This window comes from Lichenostomus cassidix, chromosome 3 (genome assembly GCF_008360975.1).
Source record: "Lichenostomus cassidix isolate B80296 chromosome 3, HeHo_3.0, whole genome shotgun sequence".
NCBI lineage: Eukaryota > Metazoa > Chordata > Aves > Passeriformes > Meliphagidae > Lichenostomus > Lichenostomus cassidix.
Window position 1 is genome coordinate 107,374,562 of NC_139483.1, and position 18,604 is coordinate 107,393,165.

The following is an 18,604-nucleotide window of genomic DNA, read 5'->3' on the forward strand; positions in this document are numbered from 1 at the left end:
AAGAGGTGGGGATAGCTCAACTCTCATAATGGAAAAGCATCATAAATCCCAATCCCAATCCCTCCCAGTTTAGAAATCTATCCCCGTTTTCTCTGGGAATGTCCCTATTAATGGTGGTTGTTAGGTTCCACAGTTAACGATCTAGAAAGATGAACAGAGCAGTTTGCACTCCTCTAAGAAACACAGGTTTCGATAGGTTGCAGACTCAGGTAAAAAAGCGACATTTGAGATCAGGTTTAGAAGGTGTCTTTCACCACCCAAGGGCCTGGAAACTTGCTTTTTATATTTAGCTGAAAACTCAGGTGCTGCAGAAATTGATGGGTCAGCCACAGACGGGCTGGTCCCATGTTCTACCATGTGCTTGCTTTACCCTGCCTGGTGCCAAGAGGAGACAAGGACGAAAAAGAAGCGTAGAAGAACATTAACAAAAAAAAAGCCATTTTATTGAAAATGAAATTAAAACTTCAAATTAATATTACAATCATGAGAAAATGCCAAACAATTCAATTTACAGTTGCAACATACAATACAAATAGTCCCTTTGAAGTTGAAGTAAACTGATCCACAATCATCGTCTGTGGCGTAAAGCAGAGTGTGTTTGTACAATATGTGCATGAAAAGCAAATCTTGGGTGACAGCATTTGAAAAAATAAAAAATTAAAGCTTGTATTTACACAAAATGCTACAAATATTTTGTTCCAGCGGAAATTCAAGATTGGTAAAGCATATTTAACAACAAAAAAAAGATTGGAATGTCACTCATATTACCTAAAGTTACTGTAAAAGTATGGTTTTGGCTGATATACTTAAAAGTACTGCATTAAAAAAAAAAGCAAAGAGTTATCTGTAAACATGGAAGTAAACACACATCTAAAAAAAGTTCTCAGAAACTGTTAAACTGAAATGCATTCTATTTAAAAACAAGAAATTCAGGGGGGCGGAGAATGGGCCTTCTTTGAGCTCATGGCTGATCCAGGTTTAATTGTTGCTTTTGCTCATGGCTTGCTGCTGCCGCAGCCCAGCGACGGGCTGAGCCTTGCTTTGCTCAGGGTGAAAGTGCAAAATTCTCCCCAGTCCAGATGGTACCTGTGGAAACTGGTAAATCTTTGCTCAGGGGACTGCTGGCAACAAAGGTTCAATGCTAAGAAAGACGCAGCAGCTGGGCTTTTAAAGGAAACGATAAACGCCACATAAATGACGCTGTTGGGTAAGTAATTTGCTTTACTCTTCTGTCCCAACCCACTGCACCCAATCTGGTTACCCTTAGAGGAGGGAGAGGAGCATTTAATCCTCCATTCGGCAAAAGGGACAGTGTGCCTGTTGTGCTGGAAGTAAGTCTTTGGTAGGGTAAGAGAGCTGGAAGGTAAAAAAAGGCCATTTTTTATCTTTAAATCTATGACCGGTGCCAAAGATTGCCACTGCCCGGAGGGAAGGGCTGTCGTACCTTTGAGAAAACTCCATTCCGCAATGCCAAGCACCTCACAAAAGCTAAAATAAATTTACATGATTCACTACATAGCACCGGTTGAGTCTGAAAATCTGATTCAAGAGCATTTCCAAGTGAACTCGAAAGCATTTTCCGAAAGCTTTGATGTGCATCTCTGCCTCAGCCTGTACGACTCCCTCCACGACCAGCCTGATGTACTGGGACAGATTTTCCAAAGGCACCAGGAGGGTTCAGGAGCATGGGTGTCTACTGAAAGTCAAGGGGCTGGTGCTCCTCTGTCCACAGGTACTTAGAAAATCCTTTCCTTCCTATCTCAAGCAGGCAGAACCAGGTCAGACAAGGGCACAGATCGACTGGATCAGGCAGTGCGCCTCGACTGGGCGGAGAAAACGTTTTCAACGTCTGTCCCTAAAGGTCCAGTTGAAAAACCGTGGGGACACAAACAGAGTCACGTCGGTATTGGGCAAAACAAAAGTCTGGTCTGTGCTGGATTTATCCAGAAACAAAAACCAAGTGCTTGAATTTTACAACAAAGTCTTAAGGAAAAAAAAAGAAAATCTGGGTTGCTGCCTGCAGCCACTCTTAACAACATTTCAACACAAAAGCACCCTAAAAATTACTTAATATGCATACAGTAAACCTTAAAAAGCCCTTCTCAGCAATAACAAATAATGTACAAATATAGTACCTTTTATTAAATAGGAAACAGCTTGCACTGGCAGTACATCTCTTTTTCTCTTGCTTACTAAACAAAAAACAAAACTGAAATGTGTAACCAGACACTGGCTTTTTAAGTGCTGCTGAGACTAACAAATGTTACTTTACAGTTACAAATAAATGGACAGTGGTATGCTTCAAGCTACCACAAACCAACAATAAATAGAATCAATTACAGCTTCCATCTTTGAAGGAAAACTAAGTATTAGAAGAAAAACAAAGTGTCTTACTTATACTTTAAGCATACTTGGTATACAACCTTTAGAAGGCAAAGACTTTATTAATTTATTATTTTTAAGAGCACGTCATCACGCAGATTGGAGGGATGTACCATGCTAATGGCAGCTCGTTTAACAGCTTCGCTATAAACGAGCAGTGAGGGTGGTGTCCGGCTCTGTGTGGCTGTGCCCAACGTTGATTTACTGCCATGCTTTGGAGGCAGCCAAAGATCACCCAAGGAGCAGCTTGGAGGAGACTGAGGGAATGGGAGGAGGGAGGTTTGGCCAAGCCCACTGGCACGTGCTGAACATCCCACTAAGCCAGGCCTGACACCTGCCTGGGGAGAGTGTGGGCAGGATGGCTCAGCTCCCACCACGTCCAGCCAACGCTGGTCACCTCCCTGCCTGCCATGGCAGCCTGGGCTGGGCAACACTAGGGCTTCTCCACGGGGTAGTTTGGCCACAGACAGTTTGGGGTTTGGGTGCAACCTGCTCTCCTTGTAGCACTCCTGGGAGCCCCAGGGTGGCTTTGGAGGTGAGTTTGTGTCTTCAGCGTGGGCAGAAGTGAGCACTGCTGCCCTTGTGTTCATCCCTCTAACACGGCAACAGCCACATCAGCTTCAGAGCCACCACAGCATCCGCATGGCTCCCGCATTTAATGCTAACGGGCGGTGACTCGCTACCAGGCAGTTTCTGTCTCGAGTTTGAAACCTTTTTATTCCACCGAGTGGGCTGAAATTGCAAGGGGAGGGGAAAATGTTTCAACATTTCTCCCTTAATCCCATTTCTGAGATATTTAACAATTCATCATTTGCAAAGTACAAGCTTTGAAACGGTTTTGATTTTTCTTTGGGAAAAAAAAAAGAAAACCCTGTCGAAATCCAAATTATGCTGTCAAAATAGACCATTTTAAATATGAATCTTTTTCAAATTTTGAAGTTCTGAGAAAAATCCTTGGAGAAGAAGAAATTAGGGGAAGGGTGGAAAATATTTCATCCTTCCTACCATTTTTCCAGTGTCTCCACAACTACTGATTAAAAGGCAAGACTGTGTTGAAGGCAACCAGACAGCTAATAAAAATATTTTAAACACAATATTTCCTTCATAAGTTATATAAAAAGATCCTACATCCAAAACCATTTGATGTGGATGCATTTGGGTTGGGTTTGTTGTTTTTAAGTCACATTGTAAACTGGTTCTCACTGGAACTGCTTTTCAGAGTTGGGTAAAGGTCTGAGGTTTACACTATTGCAGAAATGTAATAAGTAAAAAAAAAAACAAAACAAAAAACACTTTTAGAGACCGAAGTCAATATATCATTACATTAAGAAACGTTTAAAGGGTCCAAATGTCATTAAATAATTATAAATATTCTTTTAAAGTTATATGATGATTCATGTTAGCAACCTCAAATTTTACACATTTATAATTTAAAAAAAAATAAAAAAGAACATAGCCGAACACAAATACTATGTATACCATTTTGGCTCTATTAATATATATTGCCATTCTCATATTTTGCATAAGTAATAACATTTTGGTTTTTTTGTTTTTCAAGGTTTTGGTTGTTATTTTTGGTTTTTGGCTAATCGAAGGCAAAACGAACGGATACAAAAGCAAAAAGGAAACCCCGGGGTTGGCTCGCCTAACTTGAAAACTCATTCTCTTTAAGTACCCAAAACCAAACCAAAAAAGCAATGAACACAGAGAAGTTCCAACCGTTATCCGCAGCAAGGCTCGGACAGAGTTTTTTGGGACAGCTGTTTTCATCTGAATGGATCATAGCAAAATGGAAGCAACTTGCTCTTTGCTTTCCTTTTTATGTGCACCAATACAAACCAGGTGAATTGCACTACAGGTGTGGAGAGGGTCCCATACGTTGTATGATTGCAACTGTATCTGGAGTTCATGGTTAGTTTTGGTTTTTGTTAAAATAAAAGGGAATGCAGCCTTTGCCTTGCATCACCATGTTTCTCCTGATAGCCGGGGAGTCCGTTCTCTCCTCGTTGGCAAAAGTACTCACTAGTTATTACAAAACTCTAGGGGGAAAAAAAAAGAGGAAAATTCCAAAAAAAAGGAAAAAAAAGACGGGGTGATTTTTTTTGTGTGTGTGTGTGTAGAAAGTACATTTTAAATATAAACGAAGGTAAAATGGTTCCAAGGGGAAAAAAAAAAGAAAATATGTGCTTTGATTCACATAATCTGAAACATGGGTTGTGGTGTGTTGGTAACTCTCGTGTTATTTATGGCCATTATCATCCCATCTACACAGTTGCACATATTGGCAAAATCTGTTTTTTTTAAAAAAAAATAAAACAAAAAACAGGCACTTCGTAGTTAGTCGACCATTTGGTGGTTTGGTTTTTTTTTTTTTTTTTTTGGCTTGCGGAGGTCGGGCCGGCTACGGAAGAAATCTCAGTACGGCCTCCAAACGGATTCATCCATCCTGCCACTAGAATTCAAGACGGTTGGGGAGCTGCTGTGGCTGCCATCCGCCTCCACCCCGTCACTCTGGGTGGGCAAGTTAGGGTTTAGCAGCGTGCTGCCGTTGGACGTGGTGGTGCACGGCGGGAGCATCCTGGAAGGGGAGCGGTCCCCTCCCGGCACCATGGGGAACTGGTATGATCCTGACGAAGTGCCATAGTAGAGATATGGAGTGCTGCTGGTCTGGAAAGGTCCACTTTGGTTTTGGGAAGAGCCGGGGTAGGGTGGTGGTAGGTAGGTGTGGTAGTGAGTGGTTGCGGACATACCCAGTGACATGCCTGAGGTGACTGGCGGTGTATAGGTAAAGGTGGCTGGATAGTGCATTCGTGGGTTGGAGAAGCGGCTCTCAGTGAGGGATGAAATGCTTGTGAACTGCCTGGGATCTGAAAATGGGCCCAGCTCTGAAGCACCTAAAAAATTATAACAAAAGACGGGGGAAAACAATTCTGTAAATACCATTTTTTGTATCACGTGATGATAGAATTTTATTTTTCTAAGATAACCCACTTCTTTTGGCCCCCAAGAGAACAGCAGATCATATCAAGCAATACATTGCAAGGAACAGAGTCATACATCTGTCTTCTAGAAGTGCTGGGCCAAACATCCCTGGTCTAACTCCACCGATGCCAATGGAGGGAGCAGCGTTGCCAACCTGAAGTGTTCAAAGGTCACGAGTCAGGTTGGGGGAAAAAAAATCTCAAAAATCAAGAGATTGAAAAAGAGCCAAAAAAAGGAAGGTGGACTTGGAGTTGGTTTGCCTTCTGGTTTCACAGTTTTGAGGGTTTTGTGTCTCTGGTTTTTTTGCTAGAGCCTCTTGAGAAACTCAGGTCTGCTTGCACACGAAAGCTGAGATTCCCACCTCAACACAGGCTGTCAGGAGCTGGGATTTCCAGAAAAGCAGAAATCACTGTGCAACTTGTAATAAAGCTCCAAGAGCTGGCAACACCGAGTTAACTGCACCACTGACACCAGGGGAGTTACACTGGGGGTGACTAAGCCCCACTTCATTCCTTAAATCAATTTGTTTAAGTGAGAATCCACTCAGCTGCTTCCTTTGGCTAAAAAATACTGGTTGCTGCATCCGAAGGATGGGCAAGGTCTTTGAGCTGATAGCAAAAAGGCAGATTTTACTCTTCAGAGCAGTCGATGGAAAATTACAAGCCCAACACTCTTTTTGCCATTGAAAAAAAAAATTGTTTTCATTTGTAGTCTCTGCAGTCTGGTTGAAAAAAAAAATAGACCACACAGTTTATGACTACTGTGAATGTCTGGATGGTAACGCTGTGAATTGGAGTCTAACGCAAAACAGGGATGGGTAAAATCATTTTGTCTAATTTCTAATCCCACATCAAACACCCAAAGCTTTGGAGCAGAACTGGAAAGCAAACGTTAGCTTGGTGATGTGCTTAGGAGACTGTGGGATGGACAGGAGCAAAGACAAAGATGGTGAAAGCTCGTACTGAGAGCCAGAAGAGTGGAAAACAAAGAGGGTGTGGTAAAAAGGACAGGGAGGAAGGCTAATGAAGAAGTACAGAGCAGGAGGAGGCAAATGCAATGGCCAGTATGCAGCAAACATATATGCAAATATTTATAGAGAGCTGGAAAGAGCAGGGTGTAAATAAAGGGGTGAAATTATGAAATCAATTGGACCCTCCCTGTACTTCCCAGCTGACACTCCTACACCTTTCCAGCCCTCCAGATCCAATGGTTCACTCACCTCTTTGTCAGTCTACTGAACCTCACTTAAATAAAAGGAAAATATGGCATCTTCTAGATGCCAAACTGTTGTGCTGAACACTGAAACACTCTGTGTACCCTCAATTTAAGATGAAGCAATGATTTTCCTTGCAGGCAGGCTTTGGATCTGACCTGCAAACATTGCTGTGTAAGAGGGTCTCTCCAGCCCTTCTGTTCCTGGTCCATTCTGCTATAAGCAACAGACTCAGCAGCCCCTGCCGCCTTGTGTGGCACATCTGGGGATTTAGATCACTATTCTTGCCTTTTCTCCCAGTTCATTGAACCCATACCTACAGTGACGTCTAAAAGCAGCAGTGGGGCAAAGCTTAGGCACAGTTTGTGTTCAGGGTGAGGATCTGGGCCACATCCAGCCAAGCCTCCAAATCAGCCTGAAACCTGGGCATTACAATCCTCCATCTCAAAAAATGTTGAGCACAGAGCTTTAAGTGAGCAGTAAAAGCCCATTCTAAACTCTGATGACAATGTGATTACTATTATCTTTATCTGGGACTGAATCAGTGACCTAGGGGTGAATGGGTCTGTCTCCATCATCAATCCCTCCAACCACAGTGCCCTGGAATGTAATATAACTTGTACCTTTACAGCAAACACTCTAATGCTTGATGCAACTTCTTTCGTTCCCAACTGCAAACAATAGCCAGAGGCAATACCACCCAGATTCAAAGCTGTAATTTTGGAACACTATCCTTTATATTGTGAACAGGTCTGATACGTATCTGGAAATATAAGGTTAGAACATAATTTCCCCAGCTGCTCAAAATACTGTGTTTCAATCTGCTACTTCTTATTTTCTTTTACTTTTGTTTTTTATTTATTGTTATTGCAACTCTCCCAACATGAACAGAGCTGCTCTTAGTTTACCCTGACAGAAGTTAAACAAGACTTTTACAATCAAAGGTGGAATTGGTGTGAGTTTAAGGGTGTAGAACATAGGTATTTTCAGTTTCTTTGCAACTAATACCTTTTTCCTTAATCCAAAGCTCTCCACACAGTTTTATACATTAAAAGGCAATCTCCCTTTCAGAGCTAGATCCAAATATTATCTGCATGGGTGCTGCCAAGAGATCATGCCTGTGTGGAATGACTGGGAATCTGCACACCACACGTAGGCATTGCAAATGTGGGGCTGCAGACCTCCTTACGTACCACAGTAAATCCACACTTGTTTGCTTTTACTGTTGCTTGTAAAGCACAATCCTATTTACCCAAAGGCCAAACAACCATAACCCTGCCTTATCTCACTCATGCTGTGTCTGCACAGATCCTGCACACTCACTTCTCCAACTCCCCTTTTGCCCAAGTGCTGTTTGCTGTCTCCATAACTCCCTCCAAAGGGCTGAGATTTGTTCCCAGCTTGATTGTATCTCCATTGTGTAAAGATATTTTTGGAGATCAGAAAAAGTTCTCTGAGATGCCTGCTCTAAAATCTAATTTCTAAGGGAAACTTACTGAAAAGTCAGCTCTAAATCTCAGCTTCTTGCCACCCTCACCGCTGTTCGGTCTTGCTGATGCATTTTCATCCTCCTTCTCCTCCTTTCTCTGTGCTACCTCTTTATGTTAAGGCTGACTTTGGTTCTGACTTGGAACCAGATGTCTATTTATTTATACATGTTTAGCTCTGTGCTGGGCTGGGAAGATAAAAAGTTCTACTGGGTATGGCACCCATCTTTGTATATCTAGCTGTGCACAAACAGCGATGTGGATCAGCAATAAAGTAACATGACAGTGCAAGTATATAATTCATAATATAATAATTACAATATTATAATAATTTATTTATTCCTCTCCCCAGGAGGATTAAAGATTTATGCTAATTTTTCCTCCGTCAGAGCAAGAAAACCATTTGCATCTGTGAATTCCCACTCTCGTGACAGCTTGCACTAAATGGGAGAAGCACAGACCCTCTGCCCTACATCGTGGCCACAGTATTGCAAAACCACACTTGTACAAAGAGAAGAGACTTTATTTTTTGCCACCAGAGACATGGCAACGAGCACAGCAAGTGATCTTCAATATAGTCTCATCAGCTGACTGGGCTCAACAATACTAAAAAAAAATTAGAAAAAGGTGTATTTTTGAAAAAACCCCAAAACACTTTACATCTGAATGAGTCCAGGCTAAAGTATTTTTGAATTTTCCAGGCTGATTCCTCCCCAACATAGCCTGGCACTCCAGTTTTCTGAGAGCTATACGTTTGGAATTGAAAAGTGGTCATGTTAATATGCCAATATATATGCTAACGTCCCAGATTCAAGAATACTGCTCCAGTGTGTTTCATATTTAGAATAAGAACAATTAAAATTCCATGTGGTTTCACTTATTTTGATGCAGAAGCCTCATTAAAAACCCTAGACCTGGGCATTTGCCAGCAGCCAGCTCAAATGGTTTTGCATTCGCACTTAAGCCCCAATTTTACCTGTTGCAGGTTTGCAGCTCCACCATTCACAGCTGCATGTGTGCCATGGTCATTTCTCTTTTGCAGTTTACAGATGTCAGCTAATGCCAATTAATGCTCAGGTCTCAATTAATAAGCTGTGCTTGTGGTTTGCAGAAAATCAGGCAACAAATTTCTGTCAGTTTTACAGCACTTTGGCCAATCGCTCCCAATTATTAAAGATCATAATGTACTGTGGACAGATTAACTCCTTGTGGGTACAGCGAGCTGACATCTACTTTAAACAGTTGCAGGATATTTTTATAACTTAAAAATATTACCGTTTGTTTTGTTATTTAATGCTATAAGGTCGCTAACAAAAGCCAAGGTCCCCTTGGCTTATTGTATATGTTTCATAGGGAAATCTCTAGCCTGTCAAGTCAACACAGAATCTTTGGATGCATGAAACCAGAGTGATGCTGTATTCACTGAACAGCCTGTCTCAAGGAAATTCAGCTACATACAGTTAAATATATTTACCAGTAGCTAAATGATTCCCTTGTGTTTCGGGGAACTTCAGTGTTAAGACATTTGCTGAACTCGAAACTAGATTTTGTGGGGTTTTGTTCAACAGTTCAATTCAGGCTGGGACATTGTACTAATTGACCTATTAAAATTGTTTTTTTCCTTCCCCAACATCCATGTCTCTAAATTATAAGTGCAGCCTGGATTACTTACAGCTGATAATATCGCCTTGGATGAAACATGCCACACACTTCACATGATGAGACGATTTTCAGTCTCTTACAGCTTTGCCAAACTTTAAATGTTCTGGCTGAAATTGTCCATGCTGGGCGTCTGTCTCGGGCTAAATTTTGATTTATGCATTTATTTGTTTTTAAAATTTCAGCTGAAACTCTTCTGCTGGGAAAAATATATTGTTTTACCAATCTTAAACTCCGAGGAGCCTTCCTTTGAAAAGCTGTACCAGTTCCATGCTTTGAAGTAAGGACTTGAACTTTGGAATAGGAGTGGCTTTTGTGTGAGAGATGTTGCCATGAAAATCCAGCCAAATATGAACAAATCATAAGCACTCTGACTAAAAATGGGCAGAAGAGTCTGTGCCCCTACAAAGACACTTGTCTAGAGACTGGAATGAAATCCAGGAGCCACAAATCCTAGCATTTTTTCTGCAAACATTGCTGAAACACAAGGACATTGCCACCTGTCCCCATGCCAGCCTAATAAAGGATCAGTCCATTGATGGCTCCATTCTTTGGGATGGCACAGCCTGAGTGAAAGGAGACCATGTGGGTGTTCGTATAATATTGCAAAGTAAAATCTGGGAAGGTGGGGTTATTTGGGGTTTGCTTTTTTTTAGAAATCTGAGAAACTATAAACACCACCAGAGGCAAACAAAGGGATATTATTAAGGTTACCATGTGAAGAGTGAGAAACTCAGGAAACACCAGCATTCAAGTTAGTTCTCCAAATGCACTATGACAAAGTACTCAGCTACACAAGACACTATTGCTTTTTCATTAACCCACCCCAGCTGGCCACCTCTAGAGATGTATCCGAATTGAGGAATGGAGAAGACCATTGTCTATATATCCCCCAGATCCACTGCTCCAAGAAATCAGAAGAGGTAAAGTGAACAAGGCGAGAGAGATCCAATTATTTCCTGAGTTAACTGGATTTTATATGTTTCTGCCACATGGCTCCTACATGACTCAGTTGAAACATCTCCAAATCCCATTTTCACTTCCCTCATTTTCTGTGTGCAGCAAAGATGTTGGCTTCTGATTTGCACGTGCACTAAATATTCCCAGCTGCAGCTGAAGCCAACGGGATCCCAGGTCTGAACAGAAGGCTACAGGCAGAACAGAAATTGTGCTGTAGGTGACACAGAGAGGGTGCACTGAATGACACAAGACCTTAGGGTCAGTCTCATTTCTCTTTCTAAAACGAGTTCCTTTTTTCTTGGGAATATTGCACTGCAGTGAACTGTATACAAATGCTACGGAAGAAATATTAGAGCAAAGCCAAGCAAGAAATTAAGGATTCCTTCTTCAGAGCAGCACTTAAAGCTCTGCAATAAGCAGGGCCTGAGGAAATGCAAAGAACAAGAAGCAAAAAAAATATTGAAGAGCTGCTCATTAAGTTAGTGCTGTCCATCCTGTGCACTGAATGAGACAGGAATCCCGTGGGAAAAGTATCATGTGATCTTGTAATTAAAATTTGTAATATAATGCATAAGCAGAATGAGGCTGATTTAAAGTTGCACAGGCAATGTAAGTACTAAGATTTTCTAATTTCTGAACTCCTGGTTTCGCCAGGCTTAAGGATTCTTTGCAGCGTGTTTTAATGGGGGAGGGATTATTTTCTAGCTCGATCTCTTTGGGTTTTCCCCCATCATACTTCTGTATCAGGGGCACAGTGTTACTTTGCTCTTCATTCTGTTAATTCTTGTTCCCTGCCTCTTCTAATAAGTGTTTAGTGAATCAGACACAGCATGATCTTTCTGCTTCCTTCCAGGCAAGACTTTGGCTCTCCAAATCTACTCTGCCACCTCCCCTCTGGGTGCCATTATAGAATGGAGCCCTGGACTGCAATTCCTAGGGATCCCAAAACACCTCCTCCTGCTGTAGCTGTTAGGTCCTGATCCCACAAACCCACGCTGGTGCTCAGCTTCGTGCTGGAGCTCAGGGACATTCCTCCCACACATCCACCAGCGAGTGTCGACGTGCTGGGAGGACGAGGGTCATGCAGCACCACAGAAATAATGCACAGGGCTTCTCCCTCTCTGGTTTACTTTCTGGATGAGCGTGTGTCATCCCGATATTTGAAACCATTTATTGTAGGAAATTGTATGTTTTTAAATGCTCTTTTCTCTTCCTTTAGTTCAAGAGAAAAAAAAAAGTAAAAAAGCATTTGACATTATTTTTTTTCTCAATTTTTTCCCCCCAGGTCACCCCAAGAGGGTCTCCTGGCAAACAATAGCTGCAGAAAAGGTGTGAACTGGACCCCCCTCCTCTTTTCTTCACCTCAACAAGGTGTTAACTTCAAGGCCTAGTTGGGACCATTTAAACTGCAACATTATTAAGCACAGCAGTCTCACAAAAGTCAGAGAAAGGAAGGAACACTTTAACCCTTTCGGAACCTCACACACAACAGTCAAGACCCTAATTCCAGTGCATCTCTTCTCGTAGTCCCTCAATACCCCAGTTCACATGGTAAACTGCACGCTGGTGCCTCCTAGTATTTAAGTAACAGGCCTTTGGCACCTAAAATACCGCAGATTAATTTGAAGATAGATGTTTTCACTGAATTTATAGCGCTGTACCTAAGCCCTTTGCTGGGAGAAACACCCCATAAATAACATAGTTAGCAGTGACCATTAAAGTACCACTCCTGCAAATAAAGGAGAGCGTTTCTCGAGCAGAGATGTTATATTGCTTAACAGCAAAATTGGAGTCTCTTTGCATTTCTTCAGCCTGGGCTCTGTCATTACCTGTCCTGCTGCCTCATTAGGACTTTCCTACTGGATGAAGCTGCTTTCCTTAAGGCACCCAGGTCTTGCTGGATGAACTTAAGCACAGAAACACAAGTGGCTGCTCACTGCACCCCCAGAGTTAGCTCATCTAAAATTTAGGGAACATCAATAGGTAGAAAAATGCAACAACCAGCCCCTCCTAGATGGACTGTTGGGAGCAGAAATGAAGCTATGGAAGCTTCAGCCATCACCATCTCACTCATAGATGTTGCCTCACTCATACAGGATTTATAAACCTTCCTAACGAGAACCACAGGAGGGGGACAAATGGTCACATTACAGAAATAGGTCCTGGGCTGATGGTTATGACCTGCCACTCGTGGATGCCTGCTGACCTGGTGTGATGGGGAAGCCTCTGAACTCCTCAGCCTTTGCTATCTCATCTCAGCGACTCCAGTCTGGAGCTGCCACGGGTGATTCGGGTGGAAAAGAACTGGAAGTGTATCAAAAGCCCCCTGCTTGTTTAAAGTCTCAGGCCATCTACATGCTACATTGGAACCAAAATGTAAATAAAGTTTCCTGGAAATAAGTCCAGGAGCTCTGCAAGATCGCATGGCACAAACACGCACACAAGAGCACAGCGCTCTCCGCTCATTTTTCCCCAACTTTTCCTGCCTGAATTTCAGCCCTCACTGCTTTTCGCCAGCCGAAAGGCATCAGCAGGAACACTTGAGGCTTTTCTTGGAGAGCAACCTCAGAGTGTTGTATACAGCAAGGGGGTGAAACCGCAGGGCTGCGGAGCAGGCACGGCGATGGCGAGCAGCAGGACAGGAATCCTGAATAAACCCAGTGAATGGGAAGATAATATACATCATGGCTCACAGGCTACTTTATTCCTTCTTTTTCTTTTTTTTTCTTCTTTTCAGAAAAATGTGCCTTAACTATCCAGTATAAATATTTGTTTCCAATGTTGTCATGAATTGTACTTTTCCACTGCATGCTACTAACTCAGAAATACCATCTGATCCTCAAGCAGACACAAAGGAACTATGTTTTGCAGGGACAGGGAAGGGGGGGAAAGCCCTTGGCATTTCTCTGTTATTTCACCCTTTAAACCCCTATTTTTCCCCTCCCCATCCAAATTTTCCTTTCGCATCTCATTCAACTAACGGACATCTCTCCCGAGGACAGAGGATTCCTCGCTGGTTCTTGATTAAGAGCTTTTAAGAAGCCGGGAAGGAAGATATTCTTTGAAACTGGATCTACTGTAGGATGGGAGCCAGCACACAGGACACCGTGTCTTTCAGAGAGGGCCACACACAGTGCCACTCCAGTCATATGACTTCTCTGTCACATCCTGAAGCCATTTCCAGCTCGTGTGCGAGTTTGTACTCCCATTTAGAAAAGGATGGGATATATTGGGAACACACATATGGAAACACTTTCAGGGAATCAGTTTCCATGAAATCCATAATAAGCCAAGTGGCTTCAGATGTGGCAGTGTGCCTCAGATTAGTTAAAAAAAAAAAAAAGAAAAAGGAAAAAAAAGGAGAAAAAGGGGAAAAAATGGGAAAAATTGGGGAAAAATGGAAGGAAAAAAGAGAGAAATAGGAAAAAGACTGAAAATTCTACCCTTTTAGTCCTTATTTCAGTTTCAAGGGGGAAAAAAAAGAAAAAAAAGAAAATTAAAACTGGCTAATGACTTATGGCTACCAAAACAGGGAGTTACAAAAATAATGCAGCTAACAAGAGCACTCCTCCTCCCCCAAATAAGGACACTGCTATCAGCATTCCTGCAGCTCCCAGAAAGCCCTCCTGGCATCAGCCAAGCTCACTTGGGGTCGCAGAGCCATGGCCCTGCCTGTGCCAGCCTGTGTGGGTTGGGCAGTTGCCCACTGTCTGGTAACCTGTGTGAGCAATTTTTTCCTTCCCTTACAAATTTTCCTTCCTTTCCTTTCCTTCCTGCCCTTCCAAAAACTGCAAGTCAGTGATAAACTGTCCATTAAGTAAATCTCCTGGAAAATGCCGGATTCAGGAGGCGATATGCCCTGGGCTGAGTGTACCCAGCCCATACTAAAAGTAGGGCTTATTGTGGAATGGTGCATTTGGTTTGCCAGGCAGGGGGTGGAGATCACCTGCCTGCTGTGCTTGGAGCCAAAGCTCAAGAGCAACTCCCAAGTGCCCTCACTGATGGGTACCAGAGAGCAGGAACAGTCCCAAATGACACAGAAAAGGGCTAGAGGCCACATCAGTGACAGGCAGGAGGGAAGCACCCAGCTCATCCGAGCTACTGTGGTGCTGGAATAATCTTTGCACTGCTGAGGAAGTGGGAAAAAGCACAAATCAAGTGGCAGGAGTTCAAATAGGAGCTGGAGAGATGCTACGTGCATCTCTGTGACAGCTACCCGCCTTTTTATCACGAGAAAAGAACCAGGAATTTGGCTGCTAATTGGGGCCGTATCCTACAAACCCTACTTTTCCTGACAAACAAATGACTCCACAAATAGTCCCTCTGTTTCCAATAGGGTTATTTGCGGTAGGAGGGACCACCCAACACGAGAGGATCAGGCCCTCCACTCCCTCGCTTTGCTGCTCACTTCAACCTTCCACAGCCAAATCTGAACACAAAAAAATACCCACCAACTGCAAAGGCTTTTCCTCACTGCTGCTGGAAAAGCCCTGGGCTCGAATGGCTGTGGAAAGGTCTCGTGTGCTATTAATATGATGCTCTTCCTGGCTTCCGCCGCCGAAATGGGGATTTGCCATTTGTTTCTCAGGCTGGTTCTTTCCACTCAAGCCCCGGCACAGTAACTAACTGAAAACTTCTGCATCAAGGAGAAGGTCTCTTTTAAAGTTTGGCTTGGCTTTGCTTTCAAAGAGTTGTCTGTATATTTTAGAATATGTAGAACTTGCCTTTGATTTAAACCTCGCTCTTAACAATAGACAAGAGATGATTTCTCTACTGAGCGATTTAAACAAAAACAAACTTATTTTGGTTACTCGGCCTTGTTCTCAAAACGCTCTGTTTTCTTTTTTTTTTCTCAGAGAAAAATCAAACCCTACAAATCGTTACACTTCTGGCCAAAAAAACTTAAATTCACAAATGTAGATAATCCATTTTTTTTGCCCTGAACAATATCGTACACAGAGAAAGAGGAGCACCTCCCCAGCCCCCAGACATCCATAAAACACAAACCCCCCTCATGTAAACAATTAAAACCATACTTTTCTCCTCCAAAATAACTTCTCCTTTCAAAGGACATTTTCAGCCTCGGTCCCTGTCCACAAGCAGGGCCATGATGTTGATTTTTATTCCTCCCCATGAAGGCATGAAGTCCCATGTCCCCAGAGGGTAAACAGCCACACCTCGTCCTGCAGAGGCAGTGGGAAGCAGCAGCTCCAAGGGGATGAGGGCTCTTAGCCCACAGAACCTCTGGCTACTGGAGGAAGAAGAGGGGAGATACCAGGGAGGCATTTCCATCTTAGGTTAGGGATTTTAGCAGTAGGCGCAATAATGCTGTTGGAGTGCAAACAGTGGAAAATAACTCACCCAGCGACGGCCAGAGTTTTTTCCCTTACAGTGAGAACACATATCCCCCAAGTAACACAAACAGGAGTGACATTGGGCCCTGTGATGAAATGGTCAAACACGTCAGCGTGACTCAAGACCCACTGGCCAAGGAAATTTCAGGAGGCTCAGGGTGAGAAGGAGCCCTGTAGAGAGCCATGGGTGAATACCAAGCTGAATCCCACTCCCATGTCATAGAGCAGACTGAGAGCAGCTCGGGGATGTCCCAACCCTCAGCATGGCAGGAGAAAAGCTGTGGCTCTCAAGCCTCAGAGCAGGACTTTCCACCACCACCAAGAGCTTCAGGAAGACGGAGGAATACCTTGGACACAACTGCTGGGCTATTTTTGCTGGAGCTGCTGCTCTCATAGCTAAGAGTCAAAAATATTGAATGGTGTAAAAACCCTCAGAAGTTTCAGTCCATGGATTTAGGCACTCAGTGCCTGTTTAGATACCAAACTGCCACAAAATTCAGCAGGACACAGACAGCTAAACATAGCTGTAAGGCAGGGCTAGAGGCACTGTATCCCTTTTTATATTCACTTTAACAACATATGATTTTCAATCTCATTTAATAAAAGCTGTGTAAATCCCTCTGTGTATTTTTTTCATTCCTTTCAGACATAACCAGAGCTTCCTACTGAGTTAAGGCAAACTACTGTAAGCAAAGTTTCAATCCATTATAAGCTGATCGACACAGCATCCCCATTCATCAGCCGAGCTGAAGCTTAAACCAGCCCAACTTTGAACACTTCTAAATAAATGCTTTTCCATAGTGTAAAGTCTGAATATAGGTTTTATCCTCCCAGCAAGATTGTGATGAGAAAAAGAAACAGACTTTAGTCTGTAAAAACTCACATGATAAACATGCTCGAGGCTGTTTGCTGCACAGCACCTTAGGCTATACCACTAGCAGCTCTTCAGACCATCAGTAGAGATTTATCTCAGATATGGTATCTTGGAGTTTAAGTTCAGATCATCAATAATGATTAGTAATAGAAAGCCCATTTAATCATTCAAGCTGTTATAAGGGAAAATGTGATGCAATGCTTTCTGGCTTTTACTACTGATTTTGTGAATTTGGGAAAATAACTTGCTTTTTCCTGTGTAAATTTTGCTTACAATACAATGGAGACTTCAATACTTCATATTAGCCAAATGACAAAAGTTAGTAGTACAGTTTAGAAAATACTATGAAGTCCTTTGTGGGAAAATGTTGCAAAGTTAGAAAGATTAAAGGTAAAATGCAAGAGATATTTTTATAAGTTCTTCCATGGATGAATACACAGAAAAAGTGGAAGTCAGACAGAACAAGGAGAACTTGAAATAAACTTCCATATATGATCCCAATTTCTGAGATTAAAAAGATGCATACAAAGTCAGCCTGAATTATCACCTTCAGTTGTCTTCATCTGCTTGAGAAAGCAGCAGCAGAATTGCTTTAAACCAAACCTCCAGCGCATCAGCAGTGCAGGCTGGTGAGAGCAGGAGCTGGCCCGGCTGAGCACCAGGCGCCAGCTCCAGCCCTGCCATGGCTGGAATGGCTTCCTCCATGGGCAAGCAGCCTGGCCAAAAAACAGCTCCAAACCAGTCAGGCCCACCTACATGGGCCAGGCCAAACGAGGAACTGGTTGGGTTTGGACTACCCTTAAACCCAGCTTCCTATCTAATTTTGGAATCTAATGCAGTGGCTCCCAATTCAGCTCCGGTGCTGCTTAGATCCTCCCTGCGCTCCTCTTCACCCATAAAAAAGAAAACAACACGGGCTGGCTTTTAGCAGGAATCAAAATGAAAACAAAAACAAACAAAAAATCCCTTTAGAGGGAGATATTTGAGAGAGGAAGAAAGGGGGAAGAGAGGTGCCTTTTTCCCATTGCCAGGAATCCTCTGTGGCTGCTCCAGCCATGCCAGCATCCACATCACAGTTCCCGGGGACTTCCTCTGAGCAGCTTCTGTAAGATGCCTCTTCCAATGAGCCATTTCATCTTGGTCTTGTGTTGCGGAGATTTCGGGTCAGCAGCCCTCCTGGTGTTTTGGAGGCACTTGCTTCCCTTCCTATTTGGCCAGCCAGTCAGCTTTGCAGAAGGTCTATTTTTCAGTGCTCAGTCCCTAAACAGGATCCCAGGCCTTGCAATTTGCACCCTTGAGGATATCTAAATGTTTATGATCTTTCTCACAGAGGTCTCTATACTTTCCCTCTTTCAAGGCTGACAAACCCTATCCAGCTCTAGTCTTTTAACAGCACTCAAAGTAGCTACTTCAACTTTAATTAATTTTTTTGGCAGGGATTCCTTCTTTGGGACATAGTTTTATTTTTGTTTTCAGTGGCAACAACACACAAAACTAGTTGGCTCCACTCAACAGAAATGATCTGCAGATGTTTGATCCTGTTTCTCCACAGAGGAGCACAGATCATATGATCTCACGAGGTCCCTTTCAGTCCTGTAAGACTATGACACTACAGACCTACAGGAAATAAATTAATTGATACAGCAGCTTCTCTGGGGTAATTCCAACCTCCCTAAGGGTAAGCAGATTCACA

The 18,604-nt window shown here is 42.9% G+C and overlaps 1 protein-coding gene across 5 annotated transcripts in view; it reads right to left on the bottom strand.

The window, feature by feature from the left end:
• Positions 1–18,604, bottom strand: part of RUNX2 (RUNX family transcription factor 2) — a 157,869-nt gene that overhangs the window by 62,724 nt on the left and 76,541 nt on the right. For 3 of the 5 annotated variants that reach the window (XM_085057064.1, XM_085057063.1, XM_085057062.1), the window contains one exon: positions 422–5,276. The exons of the other annotated variants lie outside the window; for them this stretch is intronic. In XM_085057064.1, coding sequence (XP_084913190.1) covers positions 4,798–5,276 — 479 coding nt within the window. In that variant the 3' untranslated portion in view covers positions 422–4,797. Of the gene's footprint in view, positions 1–421; positions 5,277–18,604 lie in introns of those variants that run through there. 5 annotated transcript variants of the gene reach the window in all.